This window comes from Suricata suricatta, chromosome 13, assembly GCF_006229205.1.
Source record: "Suricata suricatta isolate VVHF042 chromosome 13, meerkat_22Aug2017_6uvM2_HiC, whole genome shotgun sequence".
Taxonomy (NCBI): Eukaryota; Metazoa; Chordata; class Mammalia; order Carnivora; family Herpestidae; genus Suricata; species Suricata suricatta.
This window is the reverse complement of record NC_043712.1, coordinates 62,980,447-62,998,663: the sequence shown is the minus strand read 5'-3', so window position 1 is coordinate 62,998,663 and position 18,217 is coordinate 62,980,447. Positions and strand designations below refer to the sequence as shown.

The 18,217-nt window shown below is 41.7% G+C and overlaps 1 protein-coding gene across 1 annotated transcript in view; it reads right to left on the bottom strand.

Moving 5' to 3' along the window:
• Positions 1 to 18,217, bottom strand: part of FANCC (FA complementation group C) — a 265,605-nt gene that overhangs the window by 14,927 nt on the left and 232,461 nt on the right. The window contains exons 12-16 of the mRNA XM_029920949.1: positions 10,913 to 10,988; positions 8,318 to 8,399; positions 5,884 to 6,058; positions 2,038 to 2,145; positions 1,678 to 1,884 (exon numbers count right to left, since the gene is read on the bottom strand). Of these exons, the coding sequence (XP_029776809.1) occupies positions 1,678 to 1,884; positions 2,038 to 2,145; positions 5,884 to 6,058; positions 8,318 to 8,399; positions 10,913 to 10,988 (648 nt within the window). The remainder of the gene's footprint in view (positions 1 to 1,677; positions 1,885 to 2,037; positions 2,146 to 5,883; positions 6,059 to 8,317; positions 8,400 to 10,912; positions 10,989 to 18,217) is intronic.

Genomic DNA, 18,217 nt, shown 5'->3' with positions numbered 1-18,217 from the left:
CTCTCTTCATATTCAGATTCAAACAGAACCTGCCCAAGGAAAGGAGCAAGAGGGGGCTCTCTGGATTCTGGGAACATTCCTGATTTGGTTGTTGGCTGCTTGGTTATTTTTGGTTTATGAAGATTAATCAAGCTGTATGTTTTCTGTATGTAAGTTATATGTCAATAAAAAATAAAAACAAAAGCAAATAAAAATTCCAAAAGCCAGCATGTGGATGCTTTTTAAATTGGGTCTTTTAGCCATTTTTAAGTGGACAATTCGTTGGCATGAAATAAATTCACAGTATTGTACAACCATCGCTACTATCCATTTCTAGAACTTTTTTCACTATCCCAAATAAACTCTCCATCCTTCTCCCCTGTCCATCTCCTGGGAACCTCTATTCTACATTTTGTCCTTATAAATTTGCATATTCTAGGTACCTCATATAAGTGAATCATACAGCATGTGTCCTTTTGTGTCTGGCTTATTTTACTTAGAATAATGTCTTCAAGGTTCATCCATGTGGTAGCATATATCAGAATTTTATTTATTTTTTAAGGCTCAAGAATATCCCATTGTGTAAACAGACCATATTTTATTTATCTGCTGATGGACACTTGGGTTGTTTGCACCTTTTGGCTATTATGAATATTGCTGTTGCAAATAGGGGTTGCCAAGTGCCCGTTTAATGCTATCATTTCTTTTACACAGAAGTAGAATTGCCAGATCATATGGTAATTCTGTTTAACTTTTCCGGAAACCATCAAACTCTTCCACAGTGGCTGTACCATTTTAGCATTCCCAACTGGAATTATAGGAGTGTTCCAACTTTTCTACATCCTCACTAACACTTGTTATTTTCAATTTTGTTTATAACAGCCATCCATCCTAGAGGGTGTGGAATGTTACCTCATTGTGGGTTTTGATTTGCACTTCCTTAATGACTAATAATGTTGAGCATTTTTTCACATGCTTATTAGCTATTTATGATCTTTTGTCCATTTTTGAATTGGGTTTTTGCTGTTGTTGAGTTGTAAGAATTCCCACTATATTGTGGATACTAAACCCTTTATCAGATACATGATTTCCAAATATTTTTTTTCCCATTCCTTAAGTTTGTCTTTTCACTGTCTTGCTAGTATCTTTGATGAATAAGATGTTTTAATTTTGATGAATTTCAATTTATCTATTTTTTTGTTGGTGGTGCCGGTGCCTTTGGTGATATAATCCAAGTAATCATTGCCTAGTCCACTCCCATGAATGATACTCACTTTTGACTCAGACCATTCTTTATCCCTCATGTCAGCTGGGTTTCAGAAAGAATTCTTTGTAATTAGCAAACACTTTTTTTAATTACCAAAACTTTTTGGATTGCTACAGTGAATACTTCTCACTGAAGTCTTGTCCCTCTTCATGAGGACTGTAACTGAAAGAGTTAAGTACACGGGAAGACAGAAGACCTACTATGGGGTCTGGCAGCAATCTGTGACCTCTTTTCTCGGAGCCTCCATTTTTTCTTCCTTATTACGAAAGTGTGACAAGGGGCAGGCTCTGGGGTCCATCCCAACTGTCAACTTCACTGCCTGCCCATCCATGTTTGGATAGTACCCTGGGACAGACACTTGTCAGGGGCCAGGCAATCCTCTTACCTGGAATGCAAATGAGAATGAACACACTATAAAAGGGGAGACTTACAAGGGTGATGACTTCTCGAGCAATCGCATGGCCTCCAGGAGCCCAGAGCAGGAAGTTCAGGAGGAGGCGCCTGATCAGCTGTTGACATGAAGGTGGTCTGGGGTCTCTGTCTGGGCTCTCTGCAGCTGCTGCCTGCAGATCGCTGGCCAAGAGAGTTGGGCTTCTGAGCAGCCTCTTCAGGTGACTGAGCACTGCCTTCACCTCTATCTGGGAAGTATAATTTTAAAGGTGAGAGATTAGGGAAGAGTCAGGATATGTATGGTTCTAGGATTTATTTGGGACTTTGAAGCAAGCTCCCGAAAGAGGAGAGGACCTGTGGCCAAGGAAAGGCAGACAGAGGCGACTAATGTCTGAGCTTACACTCTGCTCCACACAAACCCAAATGGGCGTAATGGAAATTTCTTGACTTTCTTTCGTCTTGCTAAGCAGCCAAGGCACCATGCCAGGAATTGACCTTTTTTTTTCCCCCTAAGAAAAGAGACAGAGAAAAATCTGCAGCATAATGTAGTCAGATTTTTATATTGTGGGAAAAAGAACAAAAGGCTCCTTGAAGACTTACTCTCTATCATAGCCACAAATCAATTAAAGCCCCATGCAACTGGACCTCCACTGAGCCAATGTTCTGATAAGAATGAGGTTTGCCTTTTGCTATCTCTGAGGGAAGGAAACACACACACACATACACACACACACACACACACACATTTGTTTTGTTTCAGACACTGGGACAGTGTTCATACATGTTTAAAGCTCAAGCAGAGGTCACAAGTTTGTGAAATCCACATAATAATGGTGATTGTTATAGGTCTGTGGGTTGTTTTTGCATAAAAAGTACTTATTTCATGCTGAGACTTCTGCTTGCTATAAGAATGGTACATCAAGTTGTGACGTGGAAAACAAAGAAAACATGAAAGCCATAGATCCAAAATGCCACCTGGAACTCATGAACAGCTATGTTCCATCATTTTTGAAAGAGTACATAGGCCTATTCTGAGAATTCCCATGACCAATTGTGTGGATTTTGTGTGAGTCGTCTTTTTTCCCCCTGAAAGTTAAGGCCTCATTCAATGAAGTCTGTCATAAACTCCAGTACAGTAGGAGTGCTGTGTGAGCTATTCTGACCACAATCCAAGACCGTGAGAAACTGCACCAAGGGGCTCTTCCACGGAGAATGGCGGCATTCCAATAGGAGAGGGCTACTCTCTCACCACCTCCTCTGTCAGCTGGGCCCAGCCTGTCCTCATCCGATGGTGTCTATGAGAGCCCAAGACCATCCTACCATCCATATGGTCTGCAAAAATGTCAGGGTTTAGGAAGCTATGCCTTCATATCTGTTTTCTTTTTGACTGGCATCTGGTTTTCTACCATTGTTCAGTACTCCCTAAGACTGGTTGTCTTCCTCCTGACCATCTTTCCCTTCAAATGCCTTCCACATCCATAAGCTTCCACTTGATATGCCAAAACTTTAAGTGCTTTTTAATTTTTTTTAGGTAAAAGAGATAAGCTTTCTTTTCTAAGTATTTCTTTTTTATCCTGCATTATGAAAATTTACATATGTTCACTAGAAAGTTTGAACAAAAAGGTATGATGCAGTTCCACCATCCAAATGAAAGATCTGATCTCACTTAACCTCAGGCTGGTCCTGCTTTATTTTCTCCAGGGGAGACGGGTGAGACCAGGTTCACACCCTTCTCTGCTTCCCAGGCCTGTGAACCTAGCGCTCGCTAGGCACCATGTTTGCTCACAATACACTGTAAGTAATTGCACGTCTCTAAGGCATACAGTCTTTGAGAACATGATTTTTCATGGCAGAATGTTAGTCCATGGTTAGAACATGTCACACTTTATTTAGTCAGTTCCTCACCATTGAAAGTTTAGGCCACTTCTAACATCTGCAATTACAACAATGCTGTAATGATATTCTTATATATAAATCTTTGTGTGGATCTCTAATTACTTCCCTAGGATAATTCCTAGAACTGGAATGACAAAGTCAGAGTATGAACCCTGGCTTAATTCTCATGGGTATTCAAACACAGGCACTTTGTGTTTTTATTACTATCAAATTCAAAGTTAGCAGAAGCAGATGAACACTGGCTGGCTGCAAACAGGGTCTGCAGAGAGAGAGGGATGTGTCTTGAACAGCGAAAGCCCTTGCGCCCCCACCACTGAACCTCAAGGATGACCAGTGGAGGACGGCCCGCAGTGCGCTGTCAGGCTGAGCGATTAACCAGGATTTCATGACACCCTTTGAGGAAAGGACACAGATGGTGGCAGGCTCATTCAGGTCTCCCACTAAACACGCGTTCAAAGGCAGCTCACAGTTTGTTTCTCAAGGCACTCAACAGACCATCAAAGGAATTAAAGTTCACAAAACCCAGGAGAGAAACAGGTATATACTGCTAAACTAGGAAAACTGTGCCCACTTGCTCCCCAGGATGTCACACACACCAGTGCCTCAGGTTAGGCACAAGGAGGAAGAGGCTTTAGGCTCACAAATGTGAACTGTGTCTTCAATCACAAGACAATAGCCCCTCTGACAGGATAGCTAAGAAGGAAGCGAACATGCTGGCGCCAAACTACTCTGAGTGAGCGAATCCATTCTTATCCAGTATGCGACCGCACCTCTGCAGTGAGAACTATGCACAGAGTAAAAAAAGGAGGGGGAAAAAAAGGACCAAGGTAAGTGTTAGATATTCCAATGGAGAACTTTCTAGAAATTACTTTTTTTTTTTTGACAACTTATTTCTCTACCTTTCAAAAGTGAATCTCTGTCCAATTCTGATTGTTAGGGAATTTAACACATAACCTACCAACTTAGCTTAGAAAGAATCAAATATAAAGCATATATAACAGGGCTTTGGAAATCATTAGTGCTACAAACATTTTAACTATTATGATTAAAAATAAGATAATGAAAACATAATTAGGATTTCTCTTAATTAGTTTAATGTGATATTTTAAAAGGGAGATAGAAAGCTTTCTTTTTAATCATAAAGGAATCCTCAGATATATATGTGGATTATGATAATTTCTTTAAAACATTTATTTTTGATCCAAAATAAATGATCACCAAATTTCAACTTTTTAAGATCTAAAATTCTTTCTTTCCTCTGCCATGCAAGTCTTTCTTCATCTTTAAAAATGTTTAACCATTTTTGAGAGACAGAGAGAGCTTGTGAGGGGCAGAGAGAGAGATGGAGACATAGAATTTCAAGGACAACATGGGGCTCGAACTCACAAACTATGAGATCATGACCTGAGCCAAAATCAAGAGTTGGACACTTAACCAAATGAGCCACCCAGGCACCCTATGCCATGCAAGTCTTTAAATAAGAAAAATATACAGACATATCTGTACTAGTCTACTTTTTTCAAACAACAGAAAATATCAAGCAAATAGGAGCCCTGCTCTCTACATAAAGAAACCTGCTCCCTTTAATTATTAAAATTAGCAAAAAGTGCTAGCAGTTAAAGTTTTAAAAACCAGCAAATGTTTGCAAGGGAAGTGCTAATTAATGAATTTAATTAAAGCACTGCTTCCTATAGTCATTATACACTGCATAAAATAACACCTCTCTTTGCCAGAGACAGCCAGTCCTGTACTAGCTGCTCCATTATTTAGGGAATGCTCGAGTCCTTTTTCAGAAGCTAAGGGGTTAATATCAGATTTCTTTAGTAAGATTGCTAAACAAAGCCTGTAATGTGAGGATTTGTTGTCTGATCCAAGAAAGCAGTAAGTCAGGACGGAAGCAGACAGGACCAGGCTGCTGATCAGAGAGAGGAAGTGCTCCTCAGAGGAGCAGTCAGATTCTGTACGGCAAATGCTAGAGGACTTGGCCCCTGGGCCAGGGCCGACTGTAAACAAAAGCATTCGTGGCAGCTGAGCAAGAACAGAGAAAACAGTCTAGGGGACAGAAGGGCTATGTCTCATCTCCTTGGTGCTTCCCAGAAAGCAGAGTGGCAGTTTCCCATCTCTAGTCAACTCTGTGAGGCAAGAAGACGTCTCCAACCACAAACCTAGCATGCATGCACTCACTCATCTGGGTGGACATGTACATGCCACCACACGTGAGCAGTGAACACCCGGTGCATAGGTGCCTGAGGGGCAGTGGAAGCCAAACCCACCCAGGCCCTTCCTGCAGCACTTTTCTGATCCCAAGAGATGAACCCAGAGCACCACACACAGCCGGTCCTGCCACCCACCATGGTCTGTGCTCGCTGCTGACTCCCGTCACGTGGGCCGTGGCTGAACGCCAAGAGCCACAGCAGGGCTTCGGGGGGTTCAGCTTCTGACATCACTAGCCGCTCAGCCGCGATGTCAGCCCATCCTCCAAAGTGAATGAACAAAAACCAGCACTCAAAGGGGTCTCCGTAGGACCTGGAACAGAACCAAAACACATGGCAGCCGGGCAACTTGACTTCTTTCTCTTTTTGGTTCTTAAAGCAGCTGTAATGTCTGCAAATGGTTGGCTTAAATTGTTCTTATCCACTGAGGTACATCTTGCAAGAAACACAAGTTAGATTCAAAAAAACAAGCTTACAATGCCACACTGAACTCATCATAGGGCCTTCAAAGGCAGGTCTTTCAAAACCCCATGTGCCCTGAGGATTTTGGCACTTAAATCTTTACATCCAAGGACCATGAGTGGGTACAGGACTTTGACAAAGAAAGCTCTGGGCCCATGACCAACAGGAATGCTACACGATGAGAACCTGCAGGCCCCCTCTGCTTTCTGCAAGGCCTACGGTCTGCAGAGAGCCAGGCTGCTATGGAGAGGGGCCTCCCAGCCCTGAGGCAGCCACCCAGGTAGCTCCAGCGCAAGAAATGAGGGAGCTCCTTGGGGTCCAGATGGAGACGAGAGAAGGGATGCAGACACAAACATGTGCTATTTCCTTTCTGACAAAACACAAGGTTCTGGTCAGTATTTTGGCAATGATGAACTTTGAATGGGCTGCATACTGTATATTCTTTCCTGTTATGTGTGTGTCCCAGCTGAAAAGCTAGAAGCTTTTGTGTGAAGCCTTTTGCTATGCTGGGAATGGAGAGACATGCTGTTTAAAAGATAGACTCTGCTCAAGGAAAGGACCCATCAATTTGCATAGTGACAGTGTCAGCAGCTTAACATCTCCCCTGGAGAAAATGGAATGGGACTGGCCTAAGATCAGAACTTCTCTTCTGAACCGGGGAGGTTCCTGGAACAGGAGAGTTCTGGGCCCCTCTTAGTTGGATCTGGGTCTGCTCTATCTGTTCTGAGAGCAAATGATTAAACATTTTGAAATCTAGCTTGTGGAACAGTGGAGAGAAAAAAAAGGGGAGTGAGTATTAATCTTACTTGTCCCATAAGAGGGAGAGCTGGTGCTCTGTGGGCCGAATCAGCGGTCGGCTGGGTTATGATGCTCCAAAGCCAGGAGTGGGCTCCACAGGGTATCTTCCCTAAAGACCTCACTATAAGTTGAGCAGCAGGTCTCTCTCATGCTCCCTGGATAGGGGCTCCATGGCCTGTCTTGCAGAAATGGGCCTGGTCCTTCTTTCTCTTTTCTATCTCTATCAGTTACCGAGTCTGTGAAGCAGTCCCAGTGGCTGGCTGAGAAACCACCAGAACCTGCTCACTGACCCCTCTCTGCAGGTGGACCCGAAAATCTAGTTAAGGCGGATCTAAGTTAGGTAGGAGTCCCATGAGGCTTTGCACTGAGGTCCTGCTCTTCACCAGAGACAACCTGAAAGAATTCACATGGGACTGACAGGTGTTACAGGCCATGACCGTGGCCGATACTCTGAACCCCACTTGGCTGCCAGTTCTTTTTGTCTCCTTTATTGGTAAGAATCTTGAGGGGGGGGTGGTGAGTAACCGGCACCAAGCATGCATCAGTGGTCATGAACAGAAGGAGCACCAACTGCAGTATGTGATGGCTCAGCGAGCAGATTACAGAGAATTTCAGAATAGTGGCAAAAGGAACAAATAAAGATAGTCTTAGTAAGTTAGTACAGACAACGAATAAAATGTTTGTACTCTGAAAAAAAGTAAATCAAGAGGAAGCTTCAGGGTATTAGGTCACAAAGAACTTAGTAAAAAGCTCTTAGGAAAATACTGCATGAGAGGGTACTTAATATCATGTTAGAAACGAATTTGTTAGAAGAGATATTCTAATTTTAGACAAATATTTATTAAAAGATGAGGAAAAAGGGACATTTTATCCCACCATGCAGAAGTTTAGAATCTCCTTCCCTAAAGAGCACAGAGGAAGGGAGAAGCCCAAGGGGCCCAGAGAGCACCGTCCTTCTCCGGCATGGCTGGGGTGGGGGCAGCACACGGGCTCTGCTGTTTGTCCCAGGGTCTACGCTCCTTCTTGGTGTGCTTGTACATCTCAAAATCCAACAGCGGAGACTACTCAGGACAGTTTCTATACAAGGTATTTACATATTGATTGACTCACATATTGATTTACTATTGATTCTGAGCGGTCACAGTGACATGTGCAGCTATATGCTTCCCCCATTTCTCATTCAGCCAGGTGCTTGCCTATTTGGGCACGGTCATAGGCCAGTAACGCCTTCCCCTGGCCCTGCTCAAACTGAAGACAAGGATCCAGAGAAACCACTGTGAGGCAGACTTACAAGTCATTAGGATTTGCTTACCGGTGAGTCTGGTCTTCAACAATTTCTCTGAGCATTTCAGAAATATGTTTCAGTGGCTGGTGCCACAGTTCTTGTGGGATATCTGTGGGTGGAGAGACCAGAGGGAGGGGAAGAAAGGTCAAACCTATAGGATCATCTGCAGCTAAGACCAAAAGAGCTTTGGAAAAAGGCTGTATTTTTCCTGGTCCATGGGACCCATACCGCTGGTCTCCTGCCAATATCCATCCCTTAGGCCTGGAAAGATCCTCAGTGTTACACAGAACTAAACTTAAAAGGCTCTTTAACTCAGGTACACAGAAGCAGACAGACTCCATAAGCAGCACCCCGCTAGGACTTAAAATGTTATGTTGCAGATACCCCAGGTTTTTCTTTTCTACCCAACCGCCCACTCCTTATCGCTGACAATTTGTGATTTCAAAGTACATGGAGATGGTAACAAAAGTCAACAAGGAACAATAGGCTGTTCAATTGTTTTTCTATGATTGTGATGAATCTGGAATATGATCACAGGTGTATAGGGAAGAATGGGCCAGAAAAATAATACATGGGTATCATGTGAACAAATGTCTTTTCTTGAGTTAGTTTTTCTGGTTTCATAATTATCCCAAGGTTTTAGATATGTATCCAAAGTTCTAAATAACATCTGAAAAAGTTACCACATATCCATACAGTGACAAAGTCTGTAATTAAATACATGAAAAGATAATATAAGTGATCAGGTAGCCACTGTTCCTACCCCACAAATGTTATAGATGAAAGGATCATACATTCTCTTTTCCTCCTCTGAATGCCCATTACTCTTGATTTGTAGCCTTTAGAGGCATTTTTCATTTTCTTCTTTGTATTAATTATTTAGAAACTTATTTTATATCCCCTCTACTTGTAGCTCTTAGATAGTCAGGACTCGTAAGTGATCTTTTATACTCCACATAACTCTACAGTGGGCACAAAATCAATTTCTGATGAATAGAAGATTCTACTATGCTTCAAATACTTCACAAATACTTCGATCTGTGAATGAAACATTCATTTTTTTTTCCCAAAAGGAATATGCTGAAAAGTAGCATAGGAGCAACCTCAGCTTAAATTTACTTATTTATTTTTGGACACAAATCTAAGAATGTCAAACAAAGGAAAAGGTAAATGGCTGACTTCCATGGAAGCCCAAGGTACCACCTTAGTCTTATGTTTATAGATTTCCCAGCCTACAAAGTAACAACTCCAATATTATTTCTGGAGTTCATTCAGCTTCTCACATAGGCTGACCTCAGGCTTCTCTAATCTGACCTTTTTCCTCTAGAAAAAGAAATTTGTTATCAAAGTTTTCCCACTGTGTTCCCACAGGTTAAATTTCACAAAACTGTTGACCAGAGGTCCAGCAGCCTCACCACCACCACTAGCATCTGAGAGGACAGTGTCAGTCAGATGGGTCATGCTACATCTTTTAGAAAAACGAGGAGGAGGAGTGCTTGAGTGGCTCGGTCAGTTGAGTGTCCAACTCTTGATTTTAGCTCAGGTCATGATTGCAGGGTCATGGGATGGAGCCCCACATTGGGCTCTGAGCTGAAGCGTAGAACCTGCTTAAGATTCTCTCTCTCTGCCCTTCTCCCTGCTTGTTCTCTCTCTCTGAAAGAAAGAAAGAAAGAAAGAAAGAAAGAAAGAAAGAAAGAAAGAAAGAAAGAAAGAAAGAAAGGAAGAAAAAGGAAAAGGAATTTGGATTTTGTAAAATGCTCTGAAACTTGAACTCATCTACTTTCCTCAAATGAATCAATCTACTCAGAAAATACGCAAGCAAAAATAGCATAACATAGGAAATATTACTAGCTCTTTCCCTCTTTCCTCTTTTCTTTCCTTCCAAAGACAGTTAAAATGCCTTCTTCTCTGCCACAGAGCCTGTGCTGTCAGTCCTGCCTTTCCTTCAGATTCTAGGCTTTAGTGGAAGGGGAAGGACACATTTATTCTCTATGCCTGAAGTGTTTCCTAAACACAAGTTCTCAGACATGCTAACAGACCAATGCCAGTTGGATTAAAGATGGAATCATCACTTTCCCAACTGGATGAGGCCAATGGAAGGCTGGCAAATGAGACCAGAGAAGGCCATGATCTAATACACTTACTGAATTCTTTCAAGAGTCTTTTTCCCTTGGCTTGGTTAGGAGAAATTTCCCCTAAATTTCCTTGGCTTGGTTCATTTTATCTTTTCTTCTGCAACAAAGGGCACAGAGTGGAAAGAATGAAATACAAATAAATGTACTGTTCTACCCTACCTCAGCCAAGTCTTAGCCTGTTCCTGGCATTCAGGTGGGTCTGGCCGGCACCAGCAGCAGCCTGGCTTATCCCAAGCAGGCTATCAAAACCTACCAAGAGGACATTTTTTTTCTTTCTTTTGGTAAGTGATCGTAACTGGGAAGTCTAGCAAATTCTCATATCAAAATCCCACAGAATGTGAGACCCTAAGATATTAAAAGGATGTTAGAGATGACCGATTCCATCTCTCTTGTTTTACAGATAAGGAACTAGTAGGGAAGGGTTATGATTTGTCAGCCTTCTTCCTCAGAAATTATTTTAATATTGGCAGAATCAACTTTCACATACCTTTCGGGTGTTGAAGCAGCACCATAACAAGAGATGGAGAAGCATAAGGAAAGTAGGTCTTGAGTGTAAACTTCAGCTACAATAATTCAAAACCATATGAATGTTAGGGTTGGAAGGGGTATTAAGAAAAAACAAAATCTTACATCATCTGCCCTCAAAAGACCAACTAGTACTAACATGGTCAGAATGTTTTCTTAAACACTTATTTAAAAAAAAATTTTCCCCAATAACCTTGTAAATATGTTCTAGAAAAATGAACCTTTTTAAAGTTACCTTCTGGAGCTTAAGAAAAAAAAGAGTTATGCTCCTGATGTCTTCACAGCAGGTTTTTACCTCAACTGAACCAGATTATGCACATAAATCTATTTAAGTGAGAGTTTCCAAGGCGGCTGTGAGACATTAGATATTCCAGCACAATTTTAATAACAAAAACAAGCATGAAACAACAATGGTGCTCGCTATACTTTGAGGGGCAAAGTGCTATAGTTATTTATGCCTTTAGAAGGAACAGAGGCTTTGAAGTACTTTATAAGAAATTGAGGGAAAATCTAGAAACAGTGAAGCGCACAAGATTTGATGAGTTTTGGTAAATTTGTAAATCCATGTGACCATCACCCCAGTCAAAACAGAGAACATTTTTATCACCCCCCAAAATTCCTTTGTGCTTCCACCACTCCCTGGCAATCAACACTTGATTTCCACAAAAGAGATTTGTTTTGCTTATTCTTGGATTTCTTATGAATAGAATCATAGAGTATGTATTCTTTTGTTTCTGGTTTGGCTCATTCTTTCTTTTTTTTTCTTGAGATTCATCCTTGATAGTGTGCATAAATAGTTCATTCTTTTTTTATTGTTGACATAATCATTGTATGAATATACCATAATGTTTATTCATTCTCCTATTGATAGGTATTTGGGTTGTTTCCAGTTTGGGGCTATTATGAATAAAGCTGCAAATTAACATTTATATTTATGTCTTTTTGCAGACATGTGCTTTTTCTTGGGTAAAACCACAGGAATGGAATCATTGGATCATGGAGTAGACACCTGTTTAAACTTTACAAGAAACTGCCGTGCAGTTTTCCAGAATGATGTACCACCTCACACTCCCACCCACAGCTTATGAGAACTCCAGTTGCTCCACATACTTGCAAACATTTGATATTTTCAATCTTACTAATTTCAGCCATTCCAGTGAGTATGAAACATCACAACTTTATGGGTTTACTATGCATTTTTTGATGGCAAATGACATAGAACAATTTTCACATGTTTATTGCCAATTTTATGCATTTTTTGAAGTTTATACTCATCTTTTTTTGTCCATTAAAAAAAACTGGGATGTTTCGTAGGGCCTAAGAGATCTTTATTCTGGACACAAATTCTCTGTCAAATATATGTACTGGAAACAATTCCTTGGGGAGCCTGGGTGGCTCAGTCAGTTGACTGTCCGTGATCGCAGAGTTAGTGAGTTTGAGCCCCACATCAGGCTCACTACCATCAGCCTGTCAGTGCAGAGCCTCTTCAGATCCTCCATCCCCCTCTTGCTGCCCCTCCCCAACTTGCACTCTCTCAAAAATTGAATAAAACATTAAAAAAAAAGAAAATAATTTCTCCCAGTTAGTGGCTTACTTCTTCACTTTCTGAACAATGTCTATCAGAGAATAGAAGATTTTTATTCTGATGAAATCTATAATTTACCCATTTTTTGGTATGGTTTGTGCTCTTTTGCATCCCTCCTAAGAAATCTTAGATTGTTCCAGGGGCGCCTGGGTGGCTCAGTCGGTTGAGCGTGACTTTGGCTCAGGTCATGATCTCACAGTCTGTGGGTTCGAGCCCTGTGTCTGGCTCTGTGCTGACAGCTCAGAGCCTGGAGCCTGCTTCAGAGTCTGTGTCTCCCTCTCTGCCTTTCCCCTGCTCATTCTCTGTCTCTGTCTCTCAAAATAAAGACATAAACAAATTAACAAAAATTTTTAAAAAAGGAATCTTAGATTGTCGCAATATAAAACACATACTTCCCCTATGTTTTCTTCTAGGAGCTTTATAGCTTTAGCATTTACACTGAAGTCCATGATCCACGTCAAATTAATTTTTGTGTTTGTTAGTTAGAGGTTTGTTTTTTTCCCCATTTAGATATCTAGCTGTTTCAGCACAACTGTTCAAAACTTTCCTTTCCCTACTGAATTGCCTTGGTGTCTCTGTCAAAGATCAATTTACTACACACACACACACACACACACACACACACACTATAGGGATTATATGGATATATTTCTTTGGACTTTTTGATTCCACCATTCTATCCTTTTGATAATACCTCACTGTCTTGTAGCTTAAAGTTTTGAAATCAGGTACTGTGAGTCCTCTGATTTTTTTTCTTTTTCTTTTTTCTTTTTTTGCATTTGTTTTTAAAAATTGTTTTGTTGTTCTGGAATTATATGGGTTCTCTCTTCACATATTCAAGTTTCTTTAAGCAATGCTTAATAGTTTGCAGTGTAAAGGTCTTATACATCTGTTGTTAAATTTACTTTTTTTTTTTTTAAGTTTATTTATTTTGAGAGAGTGCAAGTGGGGAAAGACAGAGGGAGAGAGGAAGGCACAGAATCTGAAGCAGGCTCCAGGCCCTGAGCTGTCAGCACAGAGCCCAATGCGGGGCTCGGACTCACCGACTGTGAGATCATGATCTGAGCCGAAGTCAGACGCTCAACTGACTGAGCCACCCAGGCGCACCCCAGTTAAATTTACTTCTAAGTATTTTATATGTCACTGTGCATTTGTCTTTCTCTTCTTAGTTCTGTTAATTTTTGCTTCATGTGTTTTTGGAACTCTGTTTTAAGCATATATCCATCGTTGATTGGTATTTTTCCTGATGACCTGACCATTCTATGGCATTAGAAAATGACCCCCTTTATCTCTGGTCACACTCCTTGCTGTGAGGTCTCTGCCATCTGCTGCTAGCAGTGCCGTTCCAGTTTATTATTTGCATAACCTATTACTCCTTTCTTTTAATATATCTGCGTCTTTATTGTTAGATTGAGTCTCTTAAAAGCAACATATAGCTGGATCTTGGTTTTTTATCTAAACTGACATTTGCATCTTTTTACTAGCATATTTAGCTAATTTTTATTTAATTTTTGTAATTAACATACTTGTATGTTTGCGTTTAAGTCTCTCTTTTGGTGTTGGTTTGTTTTGTTTTGTTCTTCCAGCAGCTCACAGCCCTGTCTGTTGACACCTCAAGTTGATCAGATTGTGCCTTCAATTCTGGGGACCCCAGCCCCACACAACCCCTCTCACTCCTCACACGAGAGACCTAAGGAGACAGTTACCAGAGACCCCAGTGTGGTTTCCTTTCTCAAGGCTTAAATGTCCTCCAGTTTCCATCTGCTTTTTTGGTTGCTCTCTAGTACCTTCAAATAGATTTTAAATATATGTTGCTCGGACTTTATAATTTTATTAGGAAATTTAGTCTAATATATTATCAAACTCCACTACTTCTGGAACCAGGACCTGAAGTGATTTGCTGTTTGTTCTGAGTCATTTCGCAAGTTTAGAAAAAGTGGTTTGTCGTGGCAACACTAGTCCAACTGGGCACACTGACGGAGCTGCACTGTGCTCGCCAAACACAACGCTAGGGAGGAAGGGATAAAAAGAGAATGAGAAGGGCTGAAGATAAACATTCCTGACAGTGGGCAAGAGCGTGGATGAAGGGAATTTCTCATAAGCTGCTGGGAGGGGTATAAACTGGCACAACCACATCTGAAAACAATTTGGCGGCATCTACAGCAGCTGAACCTTCGCACACCTGATTACCAGCACTTCCGCTCCTAAATGTATCCCAGAATGTTCAGAGAACACTGTTTCTAAAAGGAAACAAGATCTGGAAACAACCCAGATGCTACCACCACTTTCCCAACAGAGCACCATGTGGCAGTACCCTACCATCGCCACACACAACACAGAGCAATCACCGGGAGTGGAAAATGCAAGGTTCAAAAGACTGCGTATAGTACACTCTTGTTTGTTTGTTTTCTCAAGTACGAAAAAGCAAAGAAAGCGTGGTTTGGGAAATCATATATATGTGATCATACTATTTTCAGAAAAAGCAAAGGAATGACAGACATAAATTCAAAATATATATGGCTACAGTGGGGGAGAAAGGTGGGTAAGACAGAGGTGGGCTACATGATACATATCAAGTTGTTATTACCAGTCCAGGTCTTGTTTGTATATTGGTTCATATTCACTTTATTAAGAGTAAGTATATGAATGAATGAATGAATGAATGAATAAAACACAGAAAAGAAAGAGCATTATGCATGGATCACACAGGATAGAGGGTGTTATGCATCAAGGATTATGATTAATATAAAAATGAACACTCGAGAGGTTAGAAGATCAGTGATGAGAAAAGGCCATCAATGAAAAATGTAGACAATCAGGCACAGTCCTAGGAAGAGAAGTGACATAATAGATGTAAATGAAGCCCTGTGCAAAGGTAAGAGGTTATTGCCCTTTTATTCTGAGCCCAACATCAGGGCAATGAATTCTTTTTATTTTGATCCCTGCCCTGATTGCCACTGGTACTCAGTGTGTGTCTCTCCACACCACCAAACCCATTGAGCTTGAGCAGGGTAATACTCTAAATGAAAAGCAAGAGAGGGGAGGGGAGAGGAGGAAAAGAGAAAAGAAAAGAGAAACAACAGAGCAAATAATCGTAAAATTGTATAGAACCACAGAAGACCTTTACTAGCCAAAGCAATCTTGAGAAAGAAGAACAAAGCTGGAGTCAGCATACTCTTTGATTTCAAACTTTATTACAAACCTACAGTAATCAAAACAGTACAGTACTGGTATGAAAACAGACCCACAGATCAACAGAACAGAATAGAGAGGCCAGAAATAAACCCATACATATATGGTCAAGGAGCCAAGAATATACAAAGGGGAAAGGACAGTCTCTTTAATAAATGGTGCTGGGAACACTAGACTGCCACATGCAAGTGAATGAAACTGGACCACTATCTTAACAACATACAAAAAATAAACTCAAAATGGATTAGAAACTAGAATATTAAGACCTGGAATCATAAAACTCCTTAGAAGAAAACACAGGTGGTAAGTTCCTCAACAATGGTCTTGGCAATGACTTCTGGTTCTGACTCCATAAAAACAAAGGGAACAAACACAAAACTAAGTAAGTGAATTACATCAAACTAAACTTCTGCATGGGGCGCCTGGGTGGCTCAGTCAGTTGAGTATTCGACTCGACTTTGGCTGAGGTCATGATCTCACTGTTCATGGGATTGAGCTCTGTGTATGGCTCTGTGCTGACGGTGCTTAACCTGTTTGGGATTCTCTCTTTTCTTCTCTCTCTGTGTTCTATACAATGGACTATTTATTCAGCCATAAAAAAAAATAGTACTATCTTGCCATTTGCAACAACATGGATAAAACTTGAGGGCATTATGCTAAAGGAAATAAGTCAGACAGAGAAAGATAAATACCATATAATCTCACTTATACATAGAATCAAAAAAACAAAACAAAGCAAAACACCACTGGAGCTCACAGATACAGAGAACAGATTGGTGGTTGCCAGAGGCAGGCTGGGAAGTGGGCGAAATGGGTGAAGGTGATCAAAAGGTATAAAATTCCAGTTAAATTTTTTTAATGTTTTTTATTTATTTTTGAGAAACAAAGACAGCACGAGCAGGGGAGGGTCAGGGAGAGAGGGAGACACAGAATCCGAAGCAGGCTCCAGGCTCCAAGCTAGCCGTCAGCAGAGAGCCTGACGCAGGGCTCGAACCCACAAACTATGAGATCATGACCTGAGCCGAAGTGGGATGCTTAATTGACTGAGCCAGCCAAGTGCCCCTAAACTTCCAGTTAAAAAATAAGTAAGTCTTGGGGCTGTAATGTGCAGCATAGTGTACAGTTAATAAGACTGTGCCACATATTTGAATGCTGCTAAGAGAGTGTATCTTAATAGCTCTCTTCCCTCTCTCTCTGCCCCTACCCATTCCCCTGCTTGCACTTGTACTCCCTTCTCTCTCAAAATAAATAAGTAAACATTAAAAAGAAAAGAATTTTAATAAATTAATTAAAAGCAACTGTAACTCCACTCCAAATCCACAGTGCCCAAAGCCAACAGTCAGGAGCAAGGCGATAAGAGAAACACCCTTAAGCTAACCAGTGTCTTCTGCCCCAGCCTAGGTGTGTCCAGGACTCAGAGGGGCAGGTTTTCTAGAGGTTGGTTACTAGCCGGGAGTACAGAGAGTGTACAAGAAAGGATAAAAGATGTTTATAGTTATGCCTCAAAATAGGTGTGAAGGCCAACTAGTGCCTTTCAGCAGAGTTCTCCTCCCGAATTCCAGGCTGGGTATTGAAATGCAGTTGCTATAGTCTAGTTAACCTCCCTGGGGAAAAAGGATGGGAGAAAATCAATAATATTTATGATTGTCTTAAAAATCAGAATGTCTGCTAAAACCCGAGAGGCTTCTTCGGTGGAGGGGTGTGGGGGCTGCAGCAGGGCTGAGCATCGCGCGGCCCTGCTCTCCTCCGTGAGGCTATGAAAAGCCTCACGAGGGGACAGTGGCCCACCTCCTGGGAAGCTGCGGTGGACCCGGCACAGGAACCCACAAAGCACCACACACAGTACAGGTCAGTGAAGATGTCCCAAAGGGAAAGCTCTGGTACAAACGCTCCTGTTTCACAGGGTCCCTCTCGTAGGTCACTGGCCCTTGGCAGCAGTTGCCTGGCCTCTGCTGGTGGGGATCTGCAGCACATGTCATCCTGCAGCCCCCACGCCGGGCTTCTTACTGTGTCACTGTCATTCCTAGCTGCGTCTCTGTAATGATTCGAATCTCTCATCACTCTCACTGGCTCCTTTCTCCCCGGAACCCAGTTCACATTTGGGTCTCTCCCGGGCAGGGCGACTCTGATGATTAAGACTGTCCAGCAGCGCTCTGTGGCACTTCCTTCTCAGCACACGCCACACACACTGCAGAACACCTACGGCTGCCCTGGGCACACGGCACACAGCACAGGCCCCAGAGAGTGAGGCCTCCAGGGCGGCACATGCTGGCATGCCAGTTTTCTTACACAACAGTGGATAAATCCTTCTGGGGACCAGGGCACAGGGCAGACAGAAACAATCCTGATTTATTTTCAGTTAAAATGGTTTTACCTTTACTGGGACATTCATTTGGAAGTTTCTTCATAAGCAAAAGTCTATCAAAAGCACTAAAAATAAAGCGCTCCTTTCTGGTGATTAGCCAGATACTCTTAACAGAACCCCGCCTT